Source organism: Cricetulus griseus, assembly GCF_003668045.3.
Source record: "Cricetulus griseus strain 17A/GY chromosome 1 unlocalized genomic scaffold, alternate assembly CriGri-PICRH-1.0 chr1_0, whole genome shotgun sequence".
Taxonomy (NCBI): Eukaryota; Metazoa; Chordata; class Mammalia; order Rodentia; family Cricetidae; genus Cricetulus; species Cricetulus griseus.
Genome location: NW_023276806.1, coordinates 11,907,152 through 11,920,811, shown reverse-complemented (window position 1 = coordinate 11,920,811; position 13,660 = coordinate 11,907,152). Strand labels below are relative to the sequence as shown.

General features: G+C 43.6%; 1 protein-coding gene across 15 annotated transcripts in view; it reads left to right on the top strand.

Annotated features, from left to right (window-relative positions):
- Positions 1-6,483: 6,483 nt before the first annotated feature.
- The window catches only part of LOC107979438, a 48,313-nt gene continuing 41,136 nt past the window's right edge, over positions 6,484-13,660 (top strand). For 4 of the 15 annotated variants that reach the window (XR_004771973.1, XR_004771969.1, XR_004771968.1 and 1 more), the window contains exons 1-2: positions 6,647-8,134; positions 9,846-11,797. Coding sequence is in view for 4 of the 15 variants with exons in the window: in XM_027395939.2 (XP_027251740.1) it covers positions 8,089-8,134; positions 13,504-13,645 (188 nt within the window). In the remaining 11 variants the exon portion in view is untranslated. Of the gene's footprint in view, positions 6,547-6,643; positions 8,135-9,845; positions 11,798-13,503; positions 13,646-13,660 lie in introns of those variants that run through there. The other 11 variants (XM_027395940.2, XM_027395937.2, XM_027395939.2 and 8 more) reach the window with 10 other exon arrangements.

The window sequence follows — 13,660 nt, the reverse complement described above, 5'->3', positions numbered from 1 at the left end:
CAGGTCAGCTACTGGATCCTCACACTATTTCAGACTTCAGGGGCATGGTGTGTCATGCTTCTCAATCAGAAGTGTAGTGTGCCAAGTACGCTGGCTGCGAGGTCATGCCTAGGTTTTCTTCTACAGCAGTGAACATTTAACATTGTCAATACTACAGATACTCTCTGGGAGAGGAGAAGAGGGAGAGGGGTTGGCCAAGGAAGTATGGACAGAGAAAGAGAACTAAAATGTAAATTTTAGGCTCTAGAACTGGTGCTCTCTAGGAAGTAAGTATATCAGTTACTTATCTTGTTGCTTTGATCAAATGTCCGTCAATAAGCAACTTAAAATAGAGATTATGTGGCCCAGAATTTGAAAGTACAACTCTTCATGTGGCAGAAGTAGCTGTGATGACTCAGCTCACATATCGATGGGAAGGAAAAAACTGTATCCGGATGTTCCTTCTCATTCAGTTGGAGATCCAAGCCCATGAAATAGTGTCACCCACATTTAGGGTGGGTCTTTTCTCCTTAGTTAGGCTTAAACACCCTTACATACGTGCCTAAAGGTGTGTCTCTTAGGGAATTTGAAATCCAATCAAGAGTTAACAGAGAAGAGTAACATTTACAGACTGGAAAGAAAAATGTGAGCCTGCACAGGAGAGAAAGGCAGACTGAGATAGAGACTGAGGTTTGCTGACATCTTGGGGTGCCCGTGATCAAGGACAGGGACCCTCCAAAGCATGAAGTCTCTGAATAGGACTAACAGGAGAAAGCCAATTCATTAGGGCTTTGCTCACACGGCAGATTCGAGGCAAGGTTACAAAACAGCAATGCTCTATGGTGAATGAATTAACACACAAGGCTAAGGAGAAAGGTGGGGAGGAGGTAAGTGGCAAAGGGTCACAGTTTTCAGGGTCAGATGCCTCAGTCTGTCTAGCCTATGGCAGTGAGTGGGCTTCAAAGGGACATGGCTCACAAGTGGCCCATGCAAGATGCTGCAAAACCAGGTCAAGCTATGGCCCTTTTTTCTATCTTCTTTGGTCAAATAATGAAGTCAAGAGTTTGGTGTCAGGAACACCATGACAGTTAAGACCAAAGCCAAGAAATTTAGAAAGGGACAACACTGGTGATATCTGTGGATCAAAATTTACCTGGAGTCAACTATACCCTGAATTCCTCAGCAATGAGTTACCACCTTTCCTGTGCTTCTTGAGAGACTTTGCAGCATTCACAGCCAAAAGTGGCCTGAACAAGGTGACTCTGATGGTGTAATTTAACACTTCTTGGGATCCTTGAGAGAATATCACACTCATGGTTCTTCAAGGTAGAGATCCCTCTCACATTATAAAGGACAACCCTGAGACTGGGGCAGCTGGGGTCTCCTGCTTAGATAAAAACTTGCAAAGCTGAAAACCTTATTTGCTCCAGTTCGGGTATCAGTTGCTCACTTTCCTGCCCTGTTGCCCTTAGATGGTGGTATCTACCCAGAAGGTCTTTTGACTCCCCATCCGAGAGTCTTTTATTACCCTACACAGCACTGGCCTTCCTTTCCACATTCCTTCTTGCAGCTGTGCAAGCTTTGGTTTTGTTTGTCTGGTTTTTGTTATTGTTTCCTCTTTTCTCTGTACCTTCTGGAACATCTGGATTGCCAAACAGAATCTTGCTGTGGCTGCAAGTGTCTGGCTGACTTTCTGTGTGTGGCATGCTCATGAGCCTAGATGCAACATCTTTATTTAGGAAGCAAATGCCAAGTAGATGCTTAAGAAATCACATGGGAGGTTACACTTGTTGTTTGTAGACACACACTTAACACAAACGAGGGATGCTCATATCAGGAGCTTTACCAATCCAAAAGGGTTTGGGGTGGAATCATGTTTTCTCTTTCTCTCCACCTCTCAGGCCCTTCCTAGGTAACTAGGCTGTTTCCTGCATGCCTGTATGCTGGTCTGCCAGGTGGGTCTTCCCTGTTAGTGCCAGCCTGATGATTTCTGTGGCACTGTATGACTGACTCGATGACTTGTGACCCAACTGTCCATCTGGCTGCTCCAGAGTTTGCCCAGCTGCTGATCTTTGTTTGCTGTGTCTGAGTTTCCATTACTCCTTTCAGCATCCCACTTGAAATCTACTCTGCTCTGTCTGTTAAATGTGTGAACAGAGAGGGTGACCCCAAACTACTGGTTCCGCCCTGTGTCCTCCTCTCTTCCGCTGGAACACACTTGCTCCTCGTTCTTCAGAACTTGCTATCACTGGCAGAGTAGCCACTCCAGCTTGTCACGTCTGTGGTGCCCTGTGAAAGGATAGATGTTTTATTTTGCACTTGGCAGGCACTCAATTTAACTGGACAGTGAGGCCCAGGCAATATGACACCATCTGTTTCCTGCTATGTTCTGGTTCCAGTGATGGGTGCCCGGGCATCAGCTGTTACCTGAGTATGCTGGAGCTTGTGAAATGAACCATTTAGGAAACACCTCTTCCCACCACACTTTTCTCAGTAGCACAATTCACACAAGCCAGGCTGCAAGGCTGAGCAATACTTCTTGACTCGACTCCAAAGTAAAAATGAAAGAAGAAGGAGAAAGAGGAGAAGGAGAAGAAGAGGAGGCAGAAAAAGTCTTCTAGCATATATAACTTTCAAGTTGGTCTAACTTGTAATCTAGTGTCATGGATTGCTGTGTGTGTGTGTGTGTGTACGCGCGCGCTCATACACACACGTGCATGTGTGTGCCTATGTCTGTGCCTATGCCTGTGTATGCACGCACATGCATGTACAGAGGCACACAGAGTATGGCCCTATTGTCTTCCATTTTCACTAGTTGTCTTGAATTCTGCCTGGTGCTTCATTTTGGTTTCATCTCTTTGCAGCTGGGTTGGGGCAGGGAAAGTTGTTAGCTGATAGCTGAGTGCAGGTACTCCAAAGGGAGAATTCAGCAAGCACCAATGCCATGGAAAACATCACAGATCACATGGGCTTCCTTTTCTCTGGGGTGTGGGGTCTAGCTGGCTGCAACCAAAGCTAGAGGGAGCAATGTACACTCAGTTCCAAATGGACCTCTCAACTTTCAAGTTTCTCTCAACCAGTGACCTCCCTCTCTTTCATCTGAGGAGCTGACATGCATTTGGGGCAGGAGTTGCATTGAAAACTAATTCTTTTCTTGACTCACTGGTTGTGGTCTCCTGTGAACAGAAACACCAAGCCATCTGTTTGAGGTACTGAAAATGAAACTGAACATATGAGTACACACACACACACACACACACACACACACACACACACACACACACACACACACACTCATCAACCTTGAAAAAATAGTTCATGACTTTTTAGACTCAATCTGGGCCATCTGGAGCAGACCCAGCAGCTTCTGGAAGCTCTGTTCCTTCCTTCCTCTTTCTGATGTTATTGAAATGGGTTTGGTCAGGTATTCTGATTTTGATGCCTGAAGAGTGACTCAGACAAATCTGAACCTTAATTGGAAACGTATGCTCTCCTCACTTCAATTTGCTGGCGCTTTGAAGAGATTTGTGGGTAGAGTCTCTGCAAAAATGTTCTTTGGTGACCAGATTGTTTCCCAAATCAATTGATGAAGACTTTAAGTCATAGGGGAAGATGAAACAATGTGTTCTAATATTGGCATGGGACTTCAGAGCAAATGCTACCTTTGACTGTTGAGAGTTGCATACACTCTAGTGGAAAAAGAGGATTCATGAGATCTAGCACTTACGGAAATATGAAGGCTTGAGTTCAAATCCCCAGAACCTAAATCTGAGTGTAGTGACACACATCTCGAGTCCTGCTGCTCCTAAGGCAAGAGGCAGTGTAGACAGGTGGCTCCCCGGAAGCTCTCCATCAGGTTATTTGAGGATTTAAATAAAGTGGAAAGTGAGGGTTAATTTGAAGCTAAAGTACAGCTCCTTCCCATGGTCCTTTGCCTGCTGGGCTAAGCCACAGAGTGGAGCATGAGGATTCAAGCCATGCTTTGCCTCAGTGGCAGAAGTTTCATCAGTTTTTACACTCAGTGGGTGGTATGTGGGCTTATGTGGGCTGCGCCATCATACCCTAGGATTTATTCAGTTTCTAACTTCTAGCCCATGTTGTATTGCTCAAAATTCCTCAACAGAGGGAACAGAACACTTATTTCCCCATTTCACCCATGAAATTGGAAATAATTACAAGATTCTGCCACAGAAATCTCACAAAGTAGGAAAAAAGGCCAGCTGCACCCCCCCCCCAACTCTTTGACTTTTGTAGAAGCATGTATTGTGAAAAACATGTTGATTCTTCTTTTCTTCTGATTTTGCCTTGGTTAGGACAGAGCTACAGGAGTGACTAATTCTACCCTTTGAAGCATCTGGATTTACAGTAGTCTCACTCTGCCAGGTAAGTGCTGATGTGGACGTTGCTGTAGTCAGTGTGGACAACCTGAAGCAAAGGCTCTGTGAGCCCTGTTTGGTTTGCCCACTTTGCTGATCCTGCAGGATAACAATCTTGAGCATGTTCCCTTCAAAGAGCTAACACACAGAGAGAAAGGGATTAGGAGCCCCACAATGGAGAGCTGCTGAATGCTGTGCTGTTAGCAATAATTAGGCAGCATTTTATGATTGCACCAGCAGGGCAGTCAAGTGAATAATGCTTTTCAGGGTTTGGGAGCTCTCTCCATAGGTGAAGTATTTAGATGGATTCATGACACTGGCTGAAACAAATCAGTGGATGGGTGATTATAGGATCTGAGAATGGTTAAGCCAAGATGAATCCTGCTAGTTCCTGGGGAGAAAAGGAGATGACTGTCCCCAAGTGCCTGAACTTCCAGTCCAGGATGAGCAGGCTTCCAGGCAGCAGTTCAAACTCCTTGGGTGTACATACCTACTTACACTCTCCCAACCCAACTGTAGCATTCCCATTTCACATGATGAAGGATGCTACACAAACAATAGTCATGATAGAAGGCTTGAGATACGGTGAACAAAATAGCCAGTGCAAGTGAACTGCTTCTACTTACATTTGTGGGGCCACGAGGGCACCATTTAGGCCAAGACCTTAACAAGGTCATTTACCTTCACCTACACCAGGGCTATTACCTTAATTGCCACTCAGCCAACAGGAAAGTGTTTATGGGTAAACAGTTTTCAGCAAGGGACTTATTAAGTAGCCCCTGGATTACTATGGAATCAGGAATCATAAAAACCAAAGCAATTGTAGTCATAATAACCCATGCAGTGTGTCTGCTATGAATGTCTTAAATTTTCGCCACCACCACCATCACCACCCAGAGAAGCTTGAGGGGTGAAACACAGCACAAGATGCACAATGTTGGCCCAAAACAAAACAAAACAAAACAAAACAAGGATGGTATAATGGTTAGCATTGTAACTTGACAGAATCTAGAATGGCTTGAGGAGATGGGCCTCTAGACATGGCTATGAGGGATGACCTTGGTTGTGTTGAACTGGAAAGACCTGACCACTGTTAGTGGGTACTGCCATTCCTGGCAGAGGTCCAAGGCTGTGTAAATAGGGAGGCAGAACTGAGAATCTGGACACATTCATTTCTCTCTTCTGTCTGCAGATGTAGTGTGACCCTCTGCTCCAAGCTCCTAGTCTTGGCTTTCCCGTCATAATGGACTGTGCATTGAACTGTGATCTACAATAAGCTATGTCTCTGTTAGTTGCTTTGTTAAGTGCATTTTATCACAGCAGCATGGAAAAAGAAAGTAGGACTAAGAGGGCTCTCTTTGTTTACCAGGTATGGAAAGTATAAGAGAGCAAAAACCAACCTATTTTTCACAGTGTTACATAGTCTATTGAGGAGCCAGTGGTAAATATGTATCCTAGTAGAGTGAGAAAATGTGCGTATAAATACATTGTATGCATATGGCCAAGGTCAATGTAGAGCCAGACATTTAGAAACAGCCGGTTCTATTCCCATCAACTCATTCTGTGTCCGTATAACACCAGATAAAAGTTGAAAGCACTTATTTCAATCTAGGTTCAAGAAATCCAACCAGATTCAGTAGATTTTCAGACTATTAAGAACGAGTCATTTCAGAGATTGCCACTCCAGTCTCCACCTAAGTGTCCATCCAATCACAAACTTGCTACTGCCACATGGCTAGGCTGTACTCTTGGTTGACTCTTTATGGAAATGCCTCCAATATCAGTCTTTTGTCCTGAACTGAGAGTCTCTGTTGACACTAAGTTACTCCTTCCTGCTTCAGACCACTGAAATAGACTTCCTGTTTCTCTTTAGTTGTATTCATTTCCTGCAAAACAGAATTCAGTCTCAGAGATTTTCATTTTAGAGATTCTGCCTTGATGGGGAATGTACTTCTGTGTGTGTTCATCTTATTGATTGTTGAATAAAGTACTGTTTGGCCAACGAGGCAGCAAGTTAGATGGGACTAGGAGTCAAAGAGGATCCTGGGAAATGTAGTAAAGAAGTGATGATCCAGGCAGGAAATGACATAGCAAGGAGACTCATACATAAACATGGGCAGAAGGAAGTGGGCCCTCTCTTCCTCCAGATTCGCCATGTGTGGGAGAACGCCAATGGAAGACATCCGATAAGATAAGTCTTATAAAATATATAGATTTATGATAATTAAGACTGAGCTAACAGATGAGAATCCTAGTCTTTGGCCAAACAGCATTTGTGCATAATATAAGTCTCTGTGCATTAATTGGGACCCTAACTCAGCGGGCAGAACTCAGGTGGCTGGCAGAGACCGCCCACGTGGCAGTAGGGCTCGGACCACTTTTGGTGGTAATATTTATCATAACACTGCCTCATCTTCTAAGTTTTTAGCTTTTTCAAACAACATTGCTCTTTCATTCAGCTGTGCCCACTTTAATGCTAGCAGGAACAGGACAATGCATCATAGTAATTCATAACTAAATCAAGGAAGAGATAGTTTTTAATGCTACAGACTGCCAATCAAACAGGACCTTCAGGGATATTCTAGATTGATTATAGTGTCTCCTTCCAGAACCATAGAGAATGACATGGTTCATCTTCCCAAAGGAAACTTTTGAAATATTTGAGAACACAGACATCAAGTCCTTCCACATCTGAGTAAGAGTTGACTTTTCCCCAGCCATTTTCTATATGGCTTAAACTTCTTCCTCTTTCATGTCATTTATCAAATGAGTCACAGTTGGTCAAGGTCTTTCTTACAGCATAGAAATACACCACTGTCTTTATCTGTACCTACACTTCAGTTGCCACCTCAAACTATTGATTTTAAAACACATACAGACAGACAGAGAGACAGACAGATACACATACACACACACACACACACACACACACACACAGAGAGAGAGAGAGAGAGAGAGAGAGAGAGAGAGAGAGAGAGAGAGAGAGAAAAGGAAACTCACACTTTCCAACCTCTGTCTTATGCAATGGACTGACTCCTGTGGAGGTTGGTGTCATTTACAAAGCTTATGCTTCCTTAAATACATACATGCTTATTTTTGGTTGTGTGGTGTTGGGGATTGAATCTCTGTGATCGTCCCAGTGGCCGCACACAAGCTAAGCACATGTTATCCCACTGTGTGTATCCGAAGCCCCATATGTTCATGCTCAAACCATCCCTCCTTTGTTGTGCATTTGCACAGCTGGTCTGTGCAACATAAGTGAGATGATTTCTATTTATCCCTGTGGAAATGCACCTTGTTTGTAAACCTAACATTGCAGCTACTTTGGATGATCCAGATCCAGCATTCCAATCAACTAGTTATCTCAAATGAAAATTAAATGTGTGTACCACTCTGGTTGTTGGTAACATATTCCTATCATTACCCTACATATTAATAGAACATTTACCTTAGTTTGGGTTCTATGGGTAAAGAGTTAGCACAATAGAGAAGAGAGGGGTTTGTGGAGAATGGCAGAATGGTCAGTACTTTGTCTCACATTTCTTATAAAACTCAATATAAACAACATGTCTACCCAGTAACAGCAGGTGACCTTAGCAGATGGTGGGTGGAAGCAGCTGTGTTACTAAGGCAGAACCATGACACTACAGTATGTTCAGAAGACTAAAGGGATCTTACTACTTTGGTCATAGCAAGCTGTAACAAAGTGTGTTCTGTTTTTCACCCTCAGGAAATGATCACAGCATCAGCCAAACAAGACCAACAAGATGGTTCCCTGGGTAAGGACACTAGCTTCTAAGCCTGATACCTGAGTGTGCCCACAGAGTTCACGTGGTAGAGAGAACCTACTCTATAAGTTGTCCCCTCATTCCACACACGTGCTGTGGCTTAGTGAGCACACACACATACACACACACACACACACACACACACACACACACACACACACCCAAAACAAAGCAAAAAGCAAACAAAGCCCATTAAATGTTTAAAAACTAGACAATCAAAATAGAGCATAATCAATCAAATGAACTTCCTCTTAAGCAATGTGGCACATTTGCTGGTGCCTAGAAATTCTGCCCAGCAACAAGAGGATCACAGAGGACATCCTGACTCCTCTTTAGGCACAGTAAGTGCAGGGCTGAGCAACTACAGTGAAAGGTGTTCACACCTGCAGCCAAGGGTCCAGCATAAGAACAGGGTGCTTGTTTTCCAACAAAACAAAATAATTTTGATTTTTAAAAGTTTTCCTTCACAATCTACATTGTGTATGTATATGTATGCAAGCACAAATATGTATACATATGTATGCCTTCTGCATCATACAAAAATAGCAAATCTTACATTGACTCTATTAAAAAAGAAAAGGATCTATCTGCAGTAATCTGGGATAAACTGTTCTCCCAGGTAATCAGGGGGACTGTCTTTGTCCAGAACAGATGCTATGAGATCATGTCTCCAAGAGATGAACTGAGAATGAATCCTCTTAAATTATGACACTCACACAGAGGGTTTTAGCCTGAACATTTGTTCACAAGATTTATGGTCCTGTCCATCCAGCAGAGTCAATGAAGGGGGAGTGGGGGAGAGAAGAAACTTAATTACACCATATGGACAGCAGAGAGAACTGAAAAATTGTAGGGATCGTTTTTAGGAAATCTGAAACTTTTCCAGTCAGAGAGGGGGAAAGACAGGGAGGACTGAGAAGAGAAAAGTGTGTGTAGGTTGGGGTGGGGGGCTCAGGAGGAGAAAGAGAAAAAACAGGAAACATTTGCCATGCAGCAGGAGTGTGTGCCTGACCCCTAGTGTGTGCGGGAGAGGATGGTGCAGGCTAAGTCTCCAGTGTGCTCTAAGAAAATACTCCTCAAACCCAGCTCCCTAAGGTACTCAACCATCTCCTTCATGTCCTCCCTCTCCCAAGCCCTTTCATTTTAGCCTGGGCTTTCTGAGAGAGAAGAGAGACATTTTCCTGTCCTTTCTTTGTGGTGTCTCAGGCTTGGAATTTTAAATTTATGGTCTCAGAACTGCTCCAGTGTTTATATGACTCAGAGGGTGTTATTATCAGATCCAATTAAAAATAGTCCTTCTGCTAATAAAAAAAATATCAGCACCTTCCCACAGGAGGCCCCACCCCTTATGTTAATTAATGTGTACTCAGCATCTGACAAAAGTGAGTCTTTAATTTGTTGGCCCCAGCTTTCTCAGAAGCACAGACCTGACCTGAGTTTATTGTATATCAGGATCTCCTGACACTAGGGTCTCCTCCTGAGACCCCATCCACAAAGCCTGGTTAATGCTACTTGTTTGGCAAAGATTGCTAAGATCTACAGATGAACCTAGCTAATGAATAATACTAATGATCATGTACTCATGAAATGATAATTGGCCCTCTTTGGACCATTTAGAATTCAAATGCCTCCACCCAAATCATCACATGAATGGCAGACAGCCTCTGAGGACCAGCTAGAGCTTTTGTTTTCAAATTTGCAGATTGGAGCTGCTTTCATCAAGAATGCAGCAGTCACAGTGAGTCTACTCCGCAGCCTCTGCATAGCCTGCTGTAATTTTCAGTCTGCTTGAGATACCACTCTCTTGCAAACATCATTTTATCTTTCTCAGGCATGCGAAGACAGTAGGATTTCTGCATCCTCAAAAACTAATCATACATGCCTCAGAGAATTACTGTTGGATCTATTTTCCATAGATTTTGTGGTTAAAAAGGTGATCGATGGTTCTGTTTCCTCTCTGAGAGTCAAGTGAATTTATCAACCTGTGATTGTTGCACTTACCTAAAACAAGGCACCAGTTCTGGGCGGAGTACCTGCCCAATTCATCGTCGGTGTATTGCTCCTCTCTCAGTCTTTCGCCATGGCTGCGCCTGCAGCTTTAATGGTGGGTATCAGCACTGAACAGCAGCTCTCCAAAGGAAAGTGTCTTCCCTGTGCAGAGAAAAGAGGCAGCTCTCTCGCCGGGCCTCGCCTACAGACGATTTATCTAACAGACTCCATTTCCTGCATGCCATTTGCCAGTATTTATCTTGTGTGGGCTCCCAGAGAGGACTGCCGTAGAGGAGTGTCCTGTTAGAACCCAGACTCATATTTTTCCATCTAAATAATGAAGAGGCCTCAGCTCTCTCGCTCTCTCTTTCGCCTTTGTTCCCTGTTCAGAAACAGGCCCGTAATGCGAATGCTACATTTGTAGAAAACCTGATACCCGTTTTTGCTTATATGGGGTCTCCCTTTGTAGACCATGTCTTCGAAAAATAATCTGTTAAATTAGAGGCATGAGGCCCCTTCTCCCCTCCTCACCCCATTCCCCTTCCTCCTTCCCTTAGTTCTCCTTTCTTCCGTTTTTCATAGATATTTTAAATTGTCCCAAGAAAAATACTATTTGTTTAGAGAGTCCGGAAGAGACAATGCTCACCATAGATTTACTCCGACAGGTATATTGTATTTTCTGTTACTGTGGTTTAAATGAACAGTTATTTAAGTAGCAAGAGAACACTGCCATTAGGCAAGATTCTTTTCTTAAATCCAGTGGTTGCAAGCCATTCATTTTTACATTTCCATGTTAAAGATGCTTCCCTAAGAGTGCATTACCTTAATAATCAATAACTCAGCAGGAGGTCCTAATGGGGAGCCTTCACTGGAAGCCAGATTTTACTTGAAGTTGCAAAGGACCACCATAGGCCTGCCGGCTATAATTAAACAACCATAAAACTAGGAGGTAAAGGGTGGCAGACTACATTAGCAGTAAAATGCTAACTTGCAAGTAATAAGTCTGGACTCTTTCATGTCTATTGGAGTGTCTCTTACACTTGAACAAGGAAAATGCTATGTTAAAGAAGAAATTTACATTTAGGATCCCTTAAGCTTAAGGACCAGGGAAGGTTGGTGTGGCGAAGAGAAAACAAAGGGTGCACATTTGTACAACTGGGGAGCTTTCCCTCATGGTCCACTCTCCTTTCCTCTCCTTCCTCTTCCACCAACCAGCTTTTCATCCCCCTCTCTGAGAAGCGTCACAGAATTTAAACACAGGAAACCAATATAAAAACGCTCTCATGCAAAGAAACAGCAGGGCTGACTTTACATCACTTCAATTCATGGCTGGCTAGCTTTACATTTTCTGATCAGTGGCTGCCACTGAGACCAGGAAGCCAGTTTCTTCAAGAGAATCCATGGACCCGTCAGAAGGCCTTGCGTTATTGATTTTCTGCTCATAGATTCCAGTTGCTCTGTCAATCATGGGCCAAAAATACAAGATGGCAGTCAATAAGCAAGAGAACCGAGCTCCCATGAAGACAACAAAATAATTCAGGAGATCTGACAAAGAGAAAGTGCCAGTATCCTCGAGAGAAAAGAAATCAGATATGCTTTCCTGGAAAGAGAAGCTCATGGCACCCACCCCCTACCCCCCACCGCCCAGACACACATACTGTCTTTGTAAGTGAACATATTCCAACTGAGTAAGTTTGGGTTGTGCTCATCAAATGAATTAGCTGATGAACACACTTATTAAGCATGAGTTAGGAAACCTCAAAGGCACTGTTGACACAGCAGAAATAAAATACTGTTCTTCCCCTGTAATGTAGAAATGTACTGTGTGAGTGTTCTGCTTTAAGGGGGTATGCAGTGTACAAATGGCTTTGTGAGTACAGAAGAAGGAGCCGCCACAGCCTGGGGGTTATGGGAGAGTTTAGAAGTGACAATCGAGCTCTATCCTGCAGAATGCTGGGGACTTCTACAAACAAAGGGTACACTCAGCCTTGGGGATCCCAGCATGTGGTGTTCACCCAACACTTGCTCACTCTTATTAATACAAATTTAATGGATTTATAAATAATTAAACAAGACATTCTTTAAACTGGAGATGTGAACTGAACACCCTGCTATGTTGGTTTTCAACTATTTAATGAATTTTGCCTCACCCTGTAAGGGATACATTCCCACGTTGACTAACTTGGGCTCTGTGAAATGAAACTGCTCAATAAATATTTGTTAATGGGTGGATTAGGGAAAGAAGGCAGGATGTAACTGAATGAAGTAATAAAAATCACTTGAGGATACAGCTGTCCTTAGAACACCTTAATCAAATCACCCTGGATTGCCTAGGTTGGCCTTGAACTCACTCTATTGTCCAGGCATGTCTTGAACTGAGTCATCTTCATGCCTTTAGCCTCCTAAGTAGCTGGAGTTACAGGTCTACCTCTCACCCCTCATTCTCTTTCTCCCTCTTTTCCCTCCCTCCCTGCCTCCTTTCCATTCTTTCTTTATTCTTTTTTTTTCCTGTGTGTAAGTAAGTGTGTGCCTGTTAGAAGAGACTGCTCATGTAGGAGCATACATGTCAAGGCCAGAGGCTCATACTGCCCTTTATCACTTCATTTTGGGGGACAGGTTCTCACACAGAATGTGCTATGAATTTGGCTATGCTCACTAGGGAATTAGCTCTATGGGTTCACCTGTCACTGCTTCTCCAGCACTGGGATAATAGATGCGTGAAACTGTGCCCATTTTCTGATATGTGGGCTGAGGATCCTAACCCAACTTCTCATCCTCATGTGGCACATATTTTACCCATGACACCATCTCCTCAGCTTTCCTTCCTCCCTCCCTCCGTCCCTCTCTTCCTTCCTTCCTCCCTTCCTTCCTCCCTTCCTTCCTTCCTTCCTTCCTTCCTCCCTTCCTTCCTCTCTTCCTTCCTTCCTCCCTTCCTTCCTTCCTTCCTTCCTTCCTTCCTTCCTCCCTTCCTTCCTTCCTTTCTCCCTTCCTTCCTTCCTTCCTTCCTTCCTTCCTTCCTTCCTTCCTCCCTCCCTTCCTTCCTTCCTTCCTTCCTCCCTTCCTTCCTTCCTTTCTCCCTTCCTTCCTTCTTTCTTTCTTCTATGTGTCTTTTACATGATGTATATTGACCCCATTCATTCCTCTGCCCCTGAACACTCCCCAAATAAAGCACAATTAAAGAGAAAAAAGAAAATAAAAAAGGGTAAAATTAAAAATCTCATCATGGAAGATGAGCCACCCCCTGGCAGCTTTACTAAGAGCTTCTCTTCTTCTGTGATCTCTTCTTCTTATGCTTCATGATTTTGCTCAGAATGTCTTCTCTTCCTGCCACCCTTGGGAAAACTCCCTCTTTATTTCAATTATTTTTCAAGTATTGAAATTAAATATGGACTTCAAGATTGTAAGGACGGCTTACGTGGCTATCACCTACATCGACACATGGCCTGCCCTTCAGTGTATATGTGGACTCGTTCCAAGCAAGGGTGCTTCCTTCATGTACTTGTTCATCCACAGGTACAAGCATGCATG